Raw genomic sequence first — 16,931 nt, 5'->3', positions numbered from 1 at the left:
GACAGGCGATTCCCAACACGACGACAGAATATAGGTTGAAAACAAAACCTGCCTTCGAGGGTATTACAATGGTGTAAACGTGGACCTTTTAGTTTGTTTGGATATCTTGACTTATGTAAAACTGACATGAAAGCCCACCAGACAGTGTTCGAAATACCATGCAGTTTTCTGACGCATGTTGAGGTGCGCGAACAAAACAGCAGTACTGATGGGCAGGACTTAATATCTCTCAACCAGTTAGAAAACACGCATTAGCATGGGTTATTTGGATTGACAGATTTTTCAACCATCTGAAAGCAACAACCGAAGACTCTTGCTGTGACGTCATGTCAAATTTGCACTCCTCCAACGCAGATACCTTTGCGAAGATGTCAGATAATGCTGACTCTCCAACAGAAACACAAAAAGAAGAGCCACCTACACAACAGCCTCCGAATGAGGACTCCGGAACTGCAGATGAAAAGAAAAAGAGTAATTATTTTCACATTAGCGTTTACAAATGTAATTTCTTTCGCTAAATTTAGCTACCATCATCAGGCCAGCTATGTTGCAAACTAGCTAGCTGGACTGCGTTCTACTTCCGTATTTCATTTTGACGAACATTTCTTCCAACGTATGAACGGATAGATAGCTACGAATTGTCCAATGGTTGTGGCAGAAATCGTTTGGGGTGGAACTTATATGTCATATTGCCTTGTTTTTGTCATGTGAATATACAAAGTTATCATGGTTTCAAAAATGCAACACCTAAAGGTGCGCAGAAGTAGGCTACACTTCTCATTCCTGGGGAAGCTTTTGTTATTTGTTGTGTTTCTGTTTTGCTTACGAGAGTTATCTCTTTTAGATGAATTAGAATATAATGCTTTTCTGCGTCATACTCATATTGCGTTCATGTGACCAGAGCATATATTCTGTTTTTTTTTTTTTTTATCATCATTATAGTGTTGCCATGTAGTCTACAGCTATCTTTGGCCCATCTTAGGGCTTGTATTGATGTCACGGCAGTTGTCTGAAAGGGTGCACCTCTTAATGTTGTCTGCAGTATCCATACATAACATGAGAATGCCTTTTCTTTACAGTTGATGTGTTGCTGAAGGCTGTTGGGGACGCTCCCATTATGAAGACCAAGAAGTGGTCTGTGGAACGTGGAAGAACAGTGCAGTCCCTGTCACAGTTTATCTCACGATTTCTAAAACTTGAGCCTAGTGAACAACTGGTAAGACACTTTTCTATTTCTCTATCAGTTCCTACTGGATGCTCCGTATATTTCATTGCTTTGTATTTTAGTGAATATGTGAATTGTTTTCCAAAATAGCATAAAGTTGACCGGAATAATGGAAGATGTCTTTAAATGTCTCTTCCACAGTTTATATATGTCAATCAGTCCTTTGCGCCATCACCTGACCAAGAAGTAGGAATTCTTTTTGAGGTAAGGGGTTGACTACTAAATTGTACTAATAATCAAGAAGACATTGTTAGAATATCTGCATATACTGTATGTTTTCAAATGCAATTTAAAAACCTGCCCACATGCAGGTTCCCAGCCACATGTGAGCTAGAAATATTGACCTTAGTAATTACATGGTGTCATTTTTAGTCAGGGAAGTTAATTTCAGGTAAGAGAGGTATTAAATTATTTGTGTTGTGGACAACCAAGCCTATTTAACATTACACAATATGACACAGGATACAACCACTATGCACAGTTGACTGGGGGCAGTTACAACCATGCCACATGTTGTACCCAGAATCCATAAAGGCCCTTCTTCATGATACAACATACTCTGCTAGTAGCCTGAATGTCCAAAGAAGAACCAAAGTCATACAAAATCACTATCAAGGCAACCTTTGTGTGCTTAAAACATCACCAATAGAGCAGCCTCCATACAAATTTCACTGGGGTTATCAAGCAGGCACCTTCCTTGAGAGGTGTTTTGTTGAATTAGGCCCAGAAGACTTCCAGAAGGTTGTGTGGTGAACAGTGGTGTCTGGCGTCCTGGACCTGCATCAACAAGTATTCCTCCAGAAACACAGCAACAAGATTTCATATCTGAGTCCGCTCATGCTACAACATGACCGCAAGTAGTCTGTGAGCGCCTCAGCTATAGCCAATGGCTTGCTTGTTCAGCAACCTGAGATATCTCTTTTGCAGCTCCTTTCAGTGAACGTCCTTAAAAAAACAAAATCCAGCAGAAGTGTTGTGCCAGTCTATGTCTCCAAGTGTAGCGACATTGGGTCATGCTAGTTTACAGAGATACAACAGAGGACATATTGGTACTGGCTCGTAATAGGTGCTGTGACTTTATCTCTCTGCCTTTGTGGTCAGTCGTTAGAGGTTTACTCTGTAGGACTAAGACATATAGAGGAGGGGAGAGTGCAGAACTTGGCTAATATCTGGCCATTTTGTCAGCAGTTTTAATAAGAATATTAACCTCTCTGGTGTCAAGGCAGTGTAGACATGGTCTTATATGTACTACAGAGGCTATGCATCAGTAGACCAGTCTCAAGAGCACATGCTAATGTGGTCTTATATGCACTACAGAGGCTATATGCATCAGTAGTGCATCAGTCTCAAGAGCACATGCTAATGTGGTCTTATATGCACTACAGAGGCTATATTCATCAGTAGTGCATCAGTCTCAAGAGCACATGCTAATGTGGTCTTATATGCACTACAGAGGCTATATGCATCAGTAGTGCATCAGTCTCAAGAGCACATGCTAATGTGGTCTTATATGCACTACAGAGGCTATATGCATCAGTAGTGCATCAGTCTCAAGAGCACATGCTAATGTGGTCTTATATGCACTGCAGAGGCTTATATGCATCAGTAGTGCATCAGTCTCAAGAGCACATGCTAATGTGCATCCAGGATTCTGCAGTTAAAGCATCCAGGATTCTGCAGTTATACCAGTAAATCTCAAGAGGGGGCTACAAGTGAACAAGTCCGATTTTTTTGTAATTCATATTTATTCATTTAGCAGATGATTTTATTGAAAGGGATCTACAAAATGACGATTAACATTCAAGCTATATTACAAAGGAGACCTCAGCAATACTACTACTAGTGGATGAGAATGCAGAAGTATTAGTCAAAGTGTAGTCAAAGGAGATGGTGGTAGAAGAAAGGAAGAAAGAAAGTGCATGGGAAATGCATGCTAGGTGTGTTAGATTGTTAGGTGTGTTAGGAGAGGAAGCACTCTAATATCAGGAAAGGAAGCACTCTAAAATATCATATGAGAAAATGACCAAAGTTGGGTATTTTGATTTAGACCATTAGATATCATTTAAGAAAATTACGTTTTTTTTTTGTAAGTGACATTGCAAAACTGCCAATTAAGGTTAATTCAATCAGGCCATATATAGACTGAATTAACAAGTAAATTGTTGTTTTTGTTTTTCTAGTGTTTCAGCAGTGATGGGAAGTTGGTTCTCCACTACTGTAAATCCCAAGCCTGGGGCTGATCCATCATGACTTAGTTTTATGTGATCTCATTCACACTTACTCACACAAAAGCAAACACATTTTTATCCTGTGTTAATTGTTTATGTTGTCAATATGTTGTTTTTATGTAAATAACAAAGTGTAAAGTGTAAATAAATTCCATGTTTCTCATCCTTTGGTTATAACACTGGTGAATTTGGTGGGACATGGTTTTAATGCAAAAAAAAAAAAAACTCATTTGTGGGACATAATCTGAAAAGCTCACATAATTGTTGTGTTGAAGCATTGCGTTTAGCACGGTTATCATGTTCGGATTCATCTTCAGATTGCTTAAGCTCTTTTGGAAATGATTGGATGTGAAAGAGCAATATGCAGCCTCAGTATAATATCTGTGTTCTGTGTACAAAGCTCCATAAAGCTACAAAGGCATGTGTTAAATGTTAAGTGAGAATGGAACATCAAAGGGAAGATCGAGAGAATTTAAGATGTGGATGTTGAAAAAGAAAGTGCAGCAACAGATGGACTTGGAGGGATTACATGAAATCTGGGTGGGTCTCGAACACCAATTCCCAAGGAGGACCGGGATGGGGTGAAGGGGGAGGATTGCTAAAAATAAAAAAAAACGAGGGAAGACCTGAATCAAGGCGAGTAAGTGAGCGGGTGGAGGAATGTCGCAGTCAGTGCGAAAGGTGAAGGTCATCTCTATTCTTTTTGTCGGAGAAGCACCGCAGCAATACAGGAGGATGAATTTGACAGAATTTGTTTAAAGTGTCGCAGCAGTGATTTTGCAGTCTAAGGATGTAACATCTAATGAAAGCAAGTTGTTTGCGGTTGAGCAAAGCATGCAAAAGGTAGGTATTTCAGATTTTAAATGTTACTTTTGATCTTGTGAATTTATTTCCAAATTTGACTAATGATGGTTTGATGACTATTGAAAACTGCATGTATTAAAGAAAATACATAAAGTACATTACATGCAAAGAAACTTTATCCACAATGACTGATTTAATTTGACAATAAGTGTGTAAAAAATTAAAGAATTGAGTGTAAAAAAAGTTAAGAAATGCATTATTAAACATTTTAATCCTCGTAGATCATAGTCTGAAATTTTGAATCCAATTTTGCGTTGTCCTGCCATCTTGAACATTTTCTTGTACATTACGTCATGACTGTGAACGATATAGCACTGAGACAACATTTTGGTTTCCCTCCATTTAAAATTACAAATTATCATCAATGCTCATCAATTTTTATTACCATACAGAATTCCCTGAAGATATTGAAGGGGAAAGCAGCCTATGCCCTTCCATTGCTATTCCCTTACTTCCCTTCCCACCCAGACACACACACACACACACACACCTAGTACAAACAGATTAAAGCAGATTAATATGGATTACATGTAAAGTTAGATTTAAATCAGGAGATTGACCAATCATGTCATCAAAAATCTAATCCTTTGATATTTTTCCCACTCTCTCACCCCCCTCCAGTCTTACAGCATCTTTAATTCCATCATAATCTTAAGTGAGGGAAATAATGTTTTCTAAAGCAGGAGAAGTCATTAAGGTGGATAGACTCCTATAATTTACTCATCTCTGTATGACAGATAAACACATAAACAAACCAGGGCTTTGGAAATAGCCTGACAGACTGACTTTGCCTAACAGTGGCTCCAATCCTATACTTTGTCATTCAATGATGTCCCCACTAATGAAGGAAATAAAGCATCTTATCTGTAGCAGAGGTTAAAGAGGAAGCAGGATATCCTTAGGCACCATATGACGGAGAATAATGCATCAACTAACCAGCCACAACCACGTGTTAAATTTGCGTAGCAAATTGCTAACTAATGTGCACTATACCATGAATGGTAACGGTGGTAGCTCAGCCTACTTGGTCTCATTGTTTTTTGAGGGTGGGCATTCTTGGTAGAGAACTAGTTCATGGCTCAGCTGAACTGTCTGTTACAGATATACGTAATAGGATAACATAGATAGAAGTCCCATGAGGCATATGTCCGGGTTGCCGAGGTCTCCCCTGGGTTGACCCTCGGCAAAGATAAATCCCCCTTGTTCATTTGTGCTACCCATCTGCTGTTTTTCCCCAGTCGCCGGACTTTGCATTGTCTTGTACATACATGATTCCCCCTCCCCCCAACTCTCTGCCTCACTATACAACTGTACCACATGTTAATCACTTCCATTTCCTAATCCATCTGCACTGTTCCTCACCATACCTTCTTTAATCTTTTCTCTCATTCTCTTGCTTTTAGTATTTACTCCATAGTTTTGACTTCCCCCTTTCACTGTGTGTGTGTACCTTCTCTCTATTCTCTCCCTTGGTCACTTCTGGTACCCCTGTCCCTTGTTCACTTCCACCATGTTAGAACACATGTCCCGCCGCTCTCGGTCCCTTCTCTCCCTGTCGCTGACCTCTCTGGCACTGGCTCTGTCTGTGCTGGCCTTCTGCACATCCTACTGGTGCGAGGGAACACACAAGGTGGTCAAGCCTCTCTGCCTGTCGCCTGTCAAGATGAAGAACTGTGGGCAGAACAACAGTGAACCCTACACTACGGGTAAAGGGCCACCATAGCTTATTGTTTGGTGTCAGACTGCAGTTTTTGTAATCAGATGATTCAAGGCCACCTGTAATATTCAGTGACAATCTAAGGGTAACATTTACTGAAAGAATGACAATTCCTCACTCTACCGAACATAAAGGCTTGTCTACCTCTGTCTACTGGCGTATTCAAAATAATGTATGTGGTTGGATAAGGCAGTCCTTGTCCTCAGAAGTCGCCACACTAAAGGTCATCTGTAAGGTCATGATGCGGTTCACCCTCCTCCGGGTGAAAAAATAAGTCAGGTAGCAGCTGACCCTTGGGAGGATCTAGCCTGGGTGTGGTGCAGATGTGGCCAGATGTGTTCCAGAGCCAATCACCACGTGGGCAAAGAGCACAGGGGCATTAATAAGTCATGCATGATCTCCAAGCTGGAGGTCAGATAGGGTTGAACACATCAGTTAGAGTTGATTAATTTCCCCATGTCTGGGATAAAATGTACTTGTGGACTAATGGAGTGAGGATGTAACTTCCAGTAGCTCAATAGGACTACTGCATTATTAAAAGTCTTCAGTATATTACAGTATAGGACAGGGGTTTAAGGTTTTACTCTGGTCTTTATTTCCTCAGCAGATGTCCTTAAGCCTTGAAGAGATTGACAGAGCTCATAGCTCTCACATGCTTTAATCCCTTCACGCTGCAGGATTTGTCAGGTTTAGGATTCCCCCCCCCCTGCAAAACACAGACACAGCTGGAGCACACCTGGCAGTCTTGTATAAGAGTGAAGGTAGTGTCTGTGGACTAGCCTTTGGCAGTCTTGTATAAGAGTGAAGGTAGTGTCTGTGGACTAGCCTTTGGCAGTCTTGTATAAGAGTCAAGGTGTCTGTGGACTAGCTTTTGGCAGTCTTGTATAAGATTGAAGGTAGTGTCTGTGGACTAGCTTTTGGCAGGACTTTTTAAGGAAGTGATTGTAGATTTGATGACCCTTATTATATTCACTTTACTGCCAAGATCGATGCAGATTGAAATTCAAGTATATTTTGATGTCACCCTCAGAAATCCCTCAGAAATCAGTGTAGATTTGACTGGACAGTATCACATGTTAGCAAAATCAGTGTAGACTTGACTGGATAGTACCCCATGTTACTGTAGCATCATTTTTTGCAAAATTTGCAAAACCTAAAGACTGGAGCCTAACTAGCTGTGCTTTGAATTTTATGAATTGACTGTACTAAGATGACGTAATAAACATAACTGTAATGTAGTAATACATTTTACCCATTCCTTGTCTGGCACTTACACTTCTAAAAAATCAGTTGCAAGCTCTTTCTGAGTGCCCTCTGGTATGCCTGGTTGAATCTCTAACCCTAAGACATTTAATATGGTTGTGTTCTGTGAAATGACAACAGACATGGCAAATAGTTTAACAGAATTAGCTGTAGGCATGGCAGCTATTTGAAAGAGCATTGCATTAATGATGCGTCATATGAGCTTTTAATTGTATTTGCTCACCTCTATTTTGGTAATGTTTCCTAGCAAAGCTTGGGGTTGCTTCATGTTAAACTTGTGTACTGCAGAGTCTCCCACGCCTGACCCTAGGGGCCCATCCAATCGGACATTGTCACCAAAGCGGAGGGAGGAGCTGGCCAAAATACGCCAGAGGCAATTAGCCAATGCCGTCCACTACATCTGGGAGACCGGGGAGGACAAATACATGTTCCGCTACTTCCACACAGGATTCTGGGAGTCCTGTGAAAAACATGCGGATGGTGAGTTTATATGAGTTCATTGGCACACTTATTAATAAGGGAAATGTTGCCCTGACAAATGCAAATTGAGAAAATCAGTTGCAGATCTTCTGTAATTGGCGTAAGAAACAAATGTTTGTTTTGTTTTTTATTATGTGACATGCCTGGAATGATCTTTTGTAGGTGAGAGGTGCCGCAGTTTCTTCGGACTAACACCAGGAGAAACCCATGGTAAGGAAATGTGGTCCGTGTGTGTCATGTGTGTTGTTCTCAGAATAGCTTAAACAGTATATAGTTTACTATTTACATTCCCTTGCCTCCTGTGCAGGAGTTCTGTGGTTGTCCATGATATCGGAGTTCATGTACATCACTCTGCTGGGTATGGGTTTCCTACTGATGTGGTTGGAGGTGCTGTGTTCCCATAAGGAGATGCATGCACTCAAAATTAACGCTTTCGCCGCTGTCTGCACTGTGCTGTCTGGTGAGTGGGACTAAACTTAGTGACTGTCTCTCTGAGAGAATGCAACTCTGCAACTCTGTTCCATCTTCAGTCATATTTTGGAACCATGAACCTAAGTTTGGACTGTGACTTTGGACGCATACACTTAAGTTTGCTGTAAAACAACGTAATGCAATCTTACAAACTTTTTAGGCCTGATGGGGATGATGGCTCATATGATGTACACCACCGTGTTCCAGATGACTGTGATTGTAGGGCCTAAAGACTGGAGGCCTCAGGAATGGGACTATGGCTGGTCATTTGCGTGAGTTTTCATGCTTACATATTCACCATTATATTATAACTCATTCTCTCTCACAATGGTTATGGTGCACAGTATGATGCACAGTAGGCCTACTTTACACCAACATCAGTTGGGTCAGTACCCGTCACAGAACACTTTTGGCTTCAGAATTGCCTAAAGTGGCTCTATGAGTATGTAGAGGTCGGTCGGTTCGCTGCTCTTGGCCCTCGAACCCACCACCTCAACACACCGGCATGGGAGTCGAACGCTCTAACCACTGAGCCCAAATGCCCAGGCTCCCAACTCAGCGGTTAGAAGCGTTCTTAAGGTTAGGGGTGTGAGAATTTACCACACGCAACTAGCATGCTAGCTCAATTCGCCTCTGCTACAAGTGGACGTCTTCCTCACTTGCTCACAGTCTTCCTCTCCGCCCTCCTCAGGTTGGCCTGGGTGTCCTTCAGCTGCTGCATGGGCGCTGCTGTCTTCACGCTCAACTCCTACACCAAGACCATCATCGAGCTGAAGCACAGGCAGAGGCTCCGCCTGGAGGAGGCGCGCGCCGCCACCCACGCGCCCTCCTATGACGAGGTGGTGCCCGGGGGCACCCTCTACTCCGTCAGCAGCCTCCTGCAGTGCCCCGAAGGCATCATGGACACCATGTGGTCGCCGGACGGGACCATGGGAGTGGTGGGGGAGGAGGACGGGGAGGTGCCCACCCTGGTCCTGGTGGGCGGATGTGGCCCGGACGGATGTGAGGATTGCGAGAGAGAAATGGATGAAATGGAGGAGGCCATGGAGAGAGAGAGAACAGACTCACCTTGTTAGAAAAACAAGAGAAATTTGGAACATTTGAAGGGGCTGATGATTTAGCCACGTGCTTGGAGCTTGGAACAGATGCTAACCTGAAATAACAATATACTCTAGTGGCTGTGGGATCCTAGATGCCGTGGATTGTTCACTGTTGGACATGTTGTAACATTTGTGTTACTACTGTAAGAAGTGTAATAGGCTAGCCTAATATAAGAAAAATAAATTACAGGTTTACATGCATTGACTGTTATGCAGTGATTGTTTGTAAAATGAAGGAGTTTGTGTTTACTTGCAGATATGCCTACATTGTTTTTATGTCAAAAGAGGTGCCTGCATGAGGCCTGATGCATACTTTGAAATAATTTAATTTGCATGTCAGGCATTTGACTGTAGCTGCGCTGGGCTTTGATATTTTGTGTGTTTTGCTTGTGTGCTAGGGGAGTAACAGGACATGTTTCTCTCTCTGTGGAGCCATTTCCATTGCCCTCTCCTTCATTTTTGCCTCTTTGTCCAGTGGTTGGCCTGTGGGATTTTACCGGCTCCTTGTGTACTGAGTGGACAATAGTGAGAGTGGATGTACAACCTGACAGGAAGAATAACACATGCACTGACAGAGATTAGTGGAAAGAGGGGGGGGGGGGGGGGGCTGAAAACAGGAGATTTTTTGTAAGTCTGTTCTCAGATGTTGAACACAAGATTATGTCTGTAATCCTGAGTTGGATGTAGAATCAAGAGAAGAGAGGAGATGGAGACACCATAAACACGAGGTTACGAAATGCCTGAGGTGACCTAGTCCCCACCAGCACACACACACACACGCAAAGTAGACTTCTACTGTAGATAATTGTAAGCACATTACTTACATATACACACACCAAACCCAATAGATAATTTAACTTTAGCATTGGCATGCACTGATAATCCTGGATTAACTGTAAATATTGCTACAGGCATTCATTACCTCTGTCCATTCTGTAAACAAAAATGTATTAAACTGTCTAGGTCAATCTGTCAACTATTTATTTACTCTCTCTGAGCACTCAAGCAGAAAAAAGTGAGATGAACTGACAGTTTATCGGAAAACTTTATTATAGGTTTTAATGCCTATCGTTTTAAAAACAAAGATTCTGGAAAAATAAAAATACTATAGCCTTAGCTAACATTTCAACATTCTAATGGCTGATCTACATCTGTAATGATTTTTTTGTCTTTTAGTATAATAGCCTGACCCTTTATAATCAGTTGCAGAAAAGGCTTGTATGAGTTTGCATTGGTATCACAAGAGGACCTAATCAGCCGAATCAAGATTTGTTACTTAACTTTAATTATAATGAAACTGTTCTGTGGCTTAACATTAACATGTTACTTAACATTATCTTAACATTTCATTTGTCATTATAATTTACACACCTGGTATTACTGACCCACAAATGACATAGTTTCCAACTGTATATGACAATATCTTGAAGTGTAAGCTCGGTCTGGCAGCCCTGTCCCTGAACAGTGAATGTAAAGCAAGCACCGAGCATGACTGCATTTTATTTGGTTCATACCTATATGCTCTGTGAATATGTTGCCTATGACACCAGCAGTAAGCCGTAAAAAGCATTGACTGTCTATGGTTTGGCTCATGTGCATAACCATGATAAATCTGTCACAGCGAAACAAAGGGACACAATGAAAAGAGTTTGGAGAGAGGGAGAGAACACATGCATGCAAAATGAAGATGATGGAAGTGATGGCATGCCTGAACCACAGAGGGAAGAACGATACAGAGCAAGAGGACGAAAAGGTGGTGTTCATTTCATGGGTTCGTACTGAATGAGACGTAATGCATTTTCATTTTCCAGCACCCCTTGGATGAATTCACCCTCCGCAAGGCGTTCTAGGGAAAAGACAAATAGAAAGAATGCTATTAACATTTGATTCAATTAACAAACACTACCTCCTCATACAATTAATAGATAAAATAGAAATGTGGACAATTCAAAGATATTTTCTTAAATTCTGAAAAGATACATTTAGATTGGCTTTGCAGATTGCAGTGCAGTAAAAATCAGCATCAAACTTAACTTTCATACTGTAACTCTCAACTTAGCTCTCATATAAATTGTATAATATACACTGTCTACTGTATGTATTATTAACCATCCACATGGTGATCTGCTGCTTGCAAGTCCTTAGTGACTATAGAACAGGCAGGCATTTAGAAATACCATATTTCTAAACCTTTGACACATAACGGCCATGGCCCTAAAAAAACTCCCATAGTGCTTTAGTGAAAGAGGAGTGACTTTACCATTGTCCTTCTTGTTGAAATATGACCACAGCTTTTCTGCTCTCTTCTCTGGGGTGTTCTCATCTGCTGGGAGTTTTTCCTGGTCTTCTTTGGGGATCAGCTTGAAGATGGCCTAAGAAAGTCATAACATATTTTTGAATTATTTAAATTATTTTAGTTCAGATAATTTAAATTGGAGTCCTCCTCAAGCCCTATAAGGAACACATCTGGTACTGCCAGTTTACTCACAGGCATACACACAGCATCCTGATGCTGATATGACCCTTGTAGTAACAAATGTGACCACAGGGGGGAGGCCAGGAGGTCATTGTCTATAAGCAATAGTGCAGTGTGCCAATTGAACCTGTGTATCTTTGTAACACTAACTGTTGAGTAGCCTACTGTACACTAAAGCAGTGCAAACTGAAAAATGTCCCACCCCTAAAACAATGGTGGGTCATCACACTTCTATCAGATTAATGTAATTATGGGTCATTTCATATCACCATATTGCTGCAAAACTGTACCAAAGCTCTCACTATAAGGATACACACAATTGCACATGGTATAATGTTTTTCAGAAAAGGGTAACCCCAAAATATTGGAGCGATCTTTGCACATAGAAGCATTAAGAGGTGGAAGCTCACTTTTGTATGCAAGTTTTGTGCCTCACACACTGGTTGACTAGCCTAGAAATCTAGCAACTCTCCGTTGGCTTGTGAACTCGAAAAATTAAACTTCTATCAGGCTAATCAAATCGTGTATAGAGTCGTTAGGTGGGCTTTACATAATGATTGATGGCAGAGTTTCAACGGTTTGGCTTGAATTCCCTGCTACTTGAAAACAAATAAGATGGATGTTGCTGTTGGCGAAAAGTGTGACACGAGTTAAGCTTTTTACCAAGTTGTCAAACGTTTGAACTAACCAACTAGCTCCGCTGGTGGGAAACGCATGGGACTCATAGCGCTGCCGCTGTCCTTTTGCGTGCAGAGGGAATTTGAAAGACAACCGATTATCCCGCCCCTCGGACTGAGCACTGCGAACGGTGAGTGCCCAGACCCTACATTTTAATGTGGGTTTGGCTCGTCAGGCTACTGGTTGACCACAGGAAATCTGTATTTGTTCAACAACCAAGGCATGGACCTTTTGAGAATATACTACTTGCAAATGACTAACGGGTAAACTGCTGGGATGCTGTTAGTCCCTAACTCTGCCACATGCCAGTAGCTTTGCTGCCCCAACATGTTTCAGTACTATCAGTTAGACATTGTTTTTCTGTAAGCACAGTGATTTTTTAAAACAATGAAACCCTGTGAGTCCTAATCATATACTGAGGATGGAGCAGGGGTTTCTCCTTTACAAAGTATCCAACAGAAAACATCACTCTGTGTAAGTAATAAACTCCCAGAGCAATTGATGGTTCTTTATGGAACAAACTAGGTCTATATAATAAATTCCACTCTATGTGAAAATAAGCAATATTTGTTGGTTAAATGTTTGAAACATTTAAAATAAACATCTTGTTCTAGGTAATTCTGCCCATTGAAGAATATCACATCTACTCTTAGATTGGATATTTGTTAAGCATACAGAAATTGTTTGTGGAGCATGTGGTGAAAGGCCACAGTTACCATTACAGCGCCATGTGTTTAAAACTGGAGACTGCTGTAAAGTTCAATCTTGATTTCAGTCACTCTCACATCTGAGAATATTTAAGGACATTTTCGAGTAGGCTAAGCGTGAGAGATTCCTTTCTGAAGCAGTATAACAAAGTAACAAATGGGGTGGCTGTCTGAATGTAATTACGGAGTAAGGAATCAGATAAGGAACCAGGCCAGCACTCTTAAAGTGAGCAGCAGATAGGAAAAGAGCACTTGACTCAGGCGCTTAAAGACAGATTAGGGTAGATTAGGGCCATGGCCAAGCCACAGGCGGAGAAACAAGCTGCTCTCTGGTGCTGCTAAGCTCTGATATATAGCAGGGTATATCACTATCTCTCTCCTCCTATCTCACAATTCTTATGGAAGGTGCTGGAGTTGTGATATATGAGCCTCTACACATGGCCAGGGAGAGGAATATCTCTGGTGAAAAGGATGTGTAGCCTACATCACAACTGACCAAACATACACGTATCCTATCCTTCTTAAAAATGTTAACATTCATGCTTAGAAACTCAATGTCCATGGCCCTTACTATGACCCTTTTCCTGATTTTGATCATACATGTTGTTTACAACAACAAACAACAAACAACAAGCAACAAACCAAACACTGAAGCCCAATTCTTATGATAGTAATACCTCAGTAATGGACTTGGAATGTTTTTGCACATCACATTTGTAATTCACTGCCCAAAAGCAACCTAGTTTTTGGCTGAAATCCTGTTCAATTTTAAAGAGATTTCAGATGTAATGGCACTATCTCAATGGGTTACTGATGTGTGATGTTTTCAAGATTCTTAATAATAGGATATGAATAACTCATAATGAGTCATAAAAATACTAGACCAGGGCCTGACCCTTAATATTGCCTACTCAATTCCTTGTTACAATCACTGAAACACAAAGCAATATCATTGGGGAAAGTAAGGATCAACAAAGAACAAAAAGTACCAAGCTTCCACTTCCTATTTTCCACTTTTCTTGTCTAATATACCTCTACAAATAAATTACTTGGCCCAAAACAAAACCCAGTGTTCAACATTACTATTAATGATCACATGGTTTAAGTAAACATTGCTTCAGACTCAGTAGCTTTGACTCAGTAGATTACTGCCTACGAGGCGTGCTCAAAATAGTAAACAAGTTTTCTTTAAAACAAAACAAAAACAGGTTGTGTCTTATTTTGATTGAAAATAGAAAGGAACACCTGAGGCCTTGAATACAGTTTTCTGCCATAGGATTCCTCAGAGTGAGAAACGAATGTAAATCCATAGCAAAGATGCTGACCTACATTAAGATCTGCTCAAAAGGATCTTAGCCCCATAATTCTCTGAATTACTCTAAGTGGCTATGCACAACCAAGGGCGCGGGAAGGGGGGGTGCTGCAGCATATAGATTTTCAAAAAAATATTATATATATTTTTAAATAATTACTAATTCGCTGTCTGACATTATTTATATTTTTGTATGTGAAATGATGAGTCAAATAGCAAAAAAGGGTTATGGATAGGTTCGAATATAGGCTACTAAAAATTAACAGTTATAGAGATCAACGTGAACGTGACTGTAAGAACCGTAGCGTGGTTTCATCTATGTGATAGCGATCAAGTGTGTAGGCCTACGGTTGATATAGGCCTACATATTCTATGCGATTTACACGTTCAAAAACCATGGATAAGCTGAAAGAAACTTTTACAGTTTTGCAAAAATAATAAATGCATAGCTAGTGAAATCATTTCACTATCCTAGTCGCTAAGATAGAAATTATTAGGACACATAGGCTACTTGCTGTGAAGACGACACACTTTAGGCTATTCAGAAATTATTTGCGAGATCATTGCAGCCTGATTATTAGCCTATATTTAAAGCCTAACATCTCTGGTGTGGTTTTGACGATCAGAAAAGTAATTTTCCTTAGCTATAGTGAGGCTAACGATGTCAAGTGCGCTTATGTGGGGGTTAGGGTGGGCGCAGTGGACTCGGAGTGCTGTCGCGGAACATTGGAATTTGTGGCTGCCCAGGACTTTTCTAAAACTTCTCGCTATCACCCGCACACCGCACTAAAATGACGTATTTAGCATTCAAAATCCTAAATATGTCCTGGGGGGGGTGGGCGGATCGTGGAATTGTCGGACATCCATTATTTTTGTTATTCAGCACCCTTGGTCAAAAATAGGTTCCCGCGCGCCTGTGCACAACCTGGAACATCTTTTAAGTATTTAAGTTACGTCTACTACAATACATGCAATTGAAATTTCAAAGCATCCCACCAGAGTAACCCTGATGAAACTCACTTGGCAGATCTCTCCCACTTCTGACTTGGTGATATAGCCATTCTTGTCCACATCGAACAGTGAGAAAGCCCACTCTAGTTTCCGCTGTGTCTTTCCACCTGAGGTCATGTGTAGGGCAATGATATACTCCTTGAAGTCCAGTGTTCCATCATCGTTGGTGTCAAAGGAACGGAAGACATGCTGAGCGTATGTCTTTGCATCACTATCAGGGAAAAAGCGTGCGTAGATGGCCTCAAACTCTTCTGGGTTGATGCGTCCACTGGGGCACGTCTTCTGGAAGTTCTCGTACCATTGGGACAACTCGTTCTCTGAGAATTTGGTGTGCAGCTTCAGATCCTCCAGGATCTCCTTAGACATGGCGCTGCTTTTTGAGTTTCCCATCTTGTGCTGTGGATGTGGAGTTGGCGCACCCTTTGGTGAAGCCTGCTATCAGAGGGGGGAAAAAAGTCCACTCAGGTCTACCCAAGTTGAATCTTCTTCACTGTCTCAGAAATCAGACCTCTAGTCCAGACAAGTTGCAGTGCACAAGGCTTTCCGGATCGACTGACCGTTCACTTGCTGGACCTACCAGTGATAACTACTGAGGGAATCATAAGTTCCCAAGACAAGAACTGGATATTTAAGGGATGACGAAAGCCTGGGGTGGCAGACAGTAAGAGAAGATGAAGAGATAAAGGTTGAGGCAGACTTAGGCTGCTACCTTTGACAGCTGCATTAAACCTATTACAAGAGGATTACACTGGCTGAGCCCTGGGGCCTAAGTTTACTTGTTGCCTTGTTGCCCCATATACATCTTGATGATGAGTTGCCACATATTGTGTGGATGGAGCCAATGTGGAGCCAATGTTTTGGTTTGGCAGCCCTGAGATCAGACCAGACCAGCTTCCACCAGGCCAATGGGATCTGTAAACAGCATCTTTCCAATGAAAAACAAATCTAGATAATAAATTCAATAGCAATTGTTATGTGTCTGATGTTTTCCTGTGTCCAATAAATTCAACTAAAGGTAGACACCATAATCTATTGAGACAAACAACCTAAATTCACCTCATGAGTCCTTTGATGGTTTTACTAGGCCTCTTAATTGATCATTAGTACAATAGGCTCAGTTATTTAAGACTTTGGCCTCAGATGCTACAATTACTTTTTTGTTTTTTTCCCCTACATTGGATCTCTCGATTTTAGACAATTATAGGCCTATATCCAATAGATATAGGCCAGATATAGGCAAGATAAGTCATATAGTCATTTTTATAGTAAATTATAGTATTTTTTTATGATTTAATGGCAAAATAGTTTTTAATCAACCAGCTGCCTTGCCTTTCATGTCACATACCAGTGCTAATGTTACAAACAGAATTGAAGCCATTTTCTTTTTACTGATTTGGGC

General features: G+C 41.1%; 3 protein-coding genes across 4 annotated transcripts; 2 read left to right on the top strand and 1 right to left on the bottom strand.

Annotated features, from left to right (window-relative positions):
- Positions 1-326: 326 nt before the first annotated feature.
- atg12 (ATG12 autophagy related 12 homolog (S. cerevisiae)) lies at positions 327-3,616 on the top strand. Its single transcript, XM_042108339.1, has 4 exons — positions 327-471; positions 1,080-1,216; positions 1,367-1,429; positions 3,406-3,616. The coding sequence occupies exons 1-4, from the start codon at positions 327-329 to the stop codon at positions 3,463-3,465; spliced, it is 405 nt and encodes a 134-aa protein (XP_041964273.1). The 3' UTR covers positions 3,466-3,616.
- A 110-nt stretch (positions 3,617-3,726) lies between these two features.
- Positions 3,727-9,603, top strand: si:ch211-149k23.9 (germ cell-specific gene 1-like protein). Of its 2 annotated transcripts, XM_042108333.1 has the most exons (7): positions 3,727-4,296; positions 5,835-6,023; positions 7,586-7,777; positions 7,940-7,987; positions 8,085-8,237; positions 8,409-8,520; positions 8,940-9,603. In XM_042108333.1, exons 2-7 carry the CDS (start codon positions 5,840-5,842, stop codon positions 9,322-9,324), a joined length of 1,074 nt encoding a protein of 357 aa, XP_041964267.1. In that variant the 5' UTR covers positions 3,727-4,296; positions 5,835-5,839; the 3' UTR covers positions 9,325-9,603. The 2 variants fall into 2 exon arrangements, with proteins under 2 accessions (XP_041964267.1, XP_041964266.1); XM_042108332.1 differs by lacking the exon at positions 3,727-4,296 and having other exon boundaries at positions 5,828-6,023.
- Positions 9,604-10,374: 771 nt separating this feature from the next.
- rcvrn2 (recoverin 2) lies at positions 10,375-16,146 on the bottom strand. The gene is made up of 3 exons (XM_042108338.1): positions 15,542-16,146; positions 11,609-11,720; positions 10,375-11,194 (listed from the first exon to the last, which is right to left on the bottom strand). Exons 1-3 carry the CDS (start codon positions 15,920-15,922, stop codon positions 11,109-11,111), a joined length of 579 nt encoding a protein of 192 aa, XP_041964272.1. The 5' UTR covers positions 15,923-16,146; the 3' UTR covers positions 10,375-11,108.
- Positions 16,147-16,931: the final 785 nt, after the last annotated feature.

Source organism: Alosa sapidissima, chromosome 10 (genome assembly GCF_018492685.1).
Source record: "Alosa sapidissima isolate fAloSap1 chromosome 10, fAloSap1.pri, whole genome shotgun sequence".
Lineage (NCBI taxonomy): Eukaryota > Metazoa > Chordata > Actinopteri > Clupeiformes > Clupeidae > Alosa > Alosa sapidissima.
The sequence above is the reverse complement of the archived record's forward strand: the minus strand, read 5'-3'. Positions and strand labels throughout refer to the sequence as shown.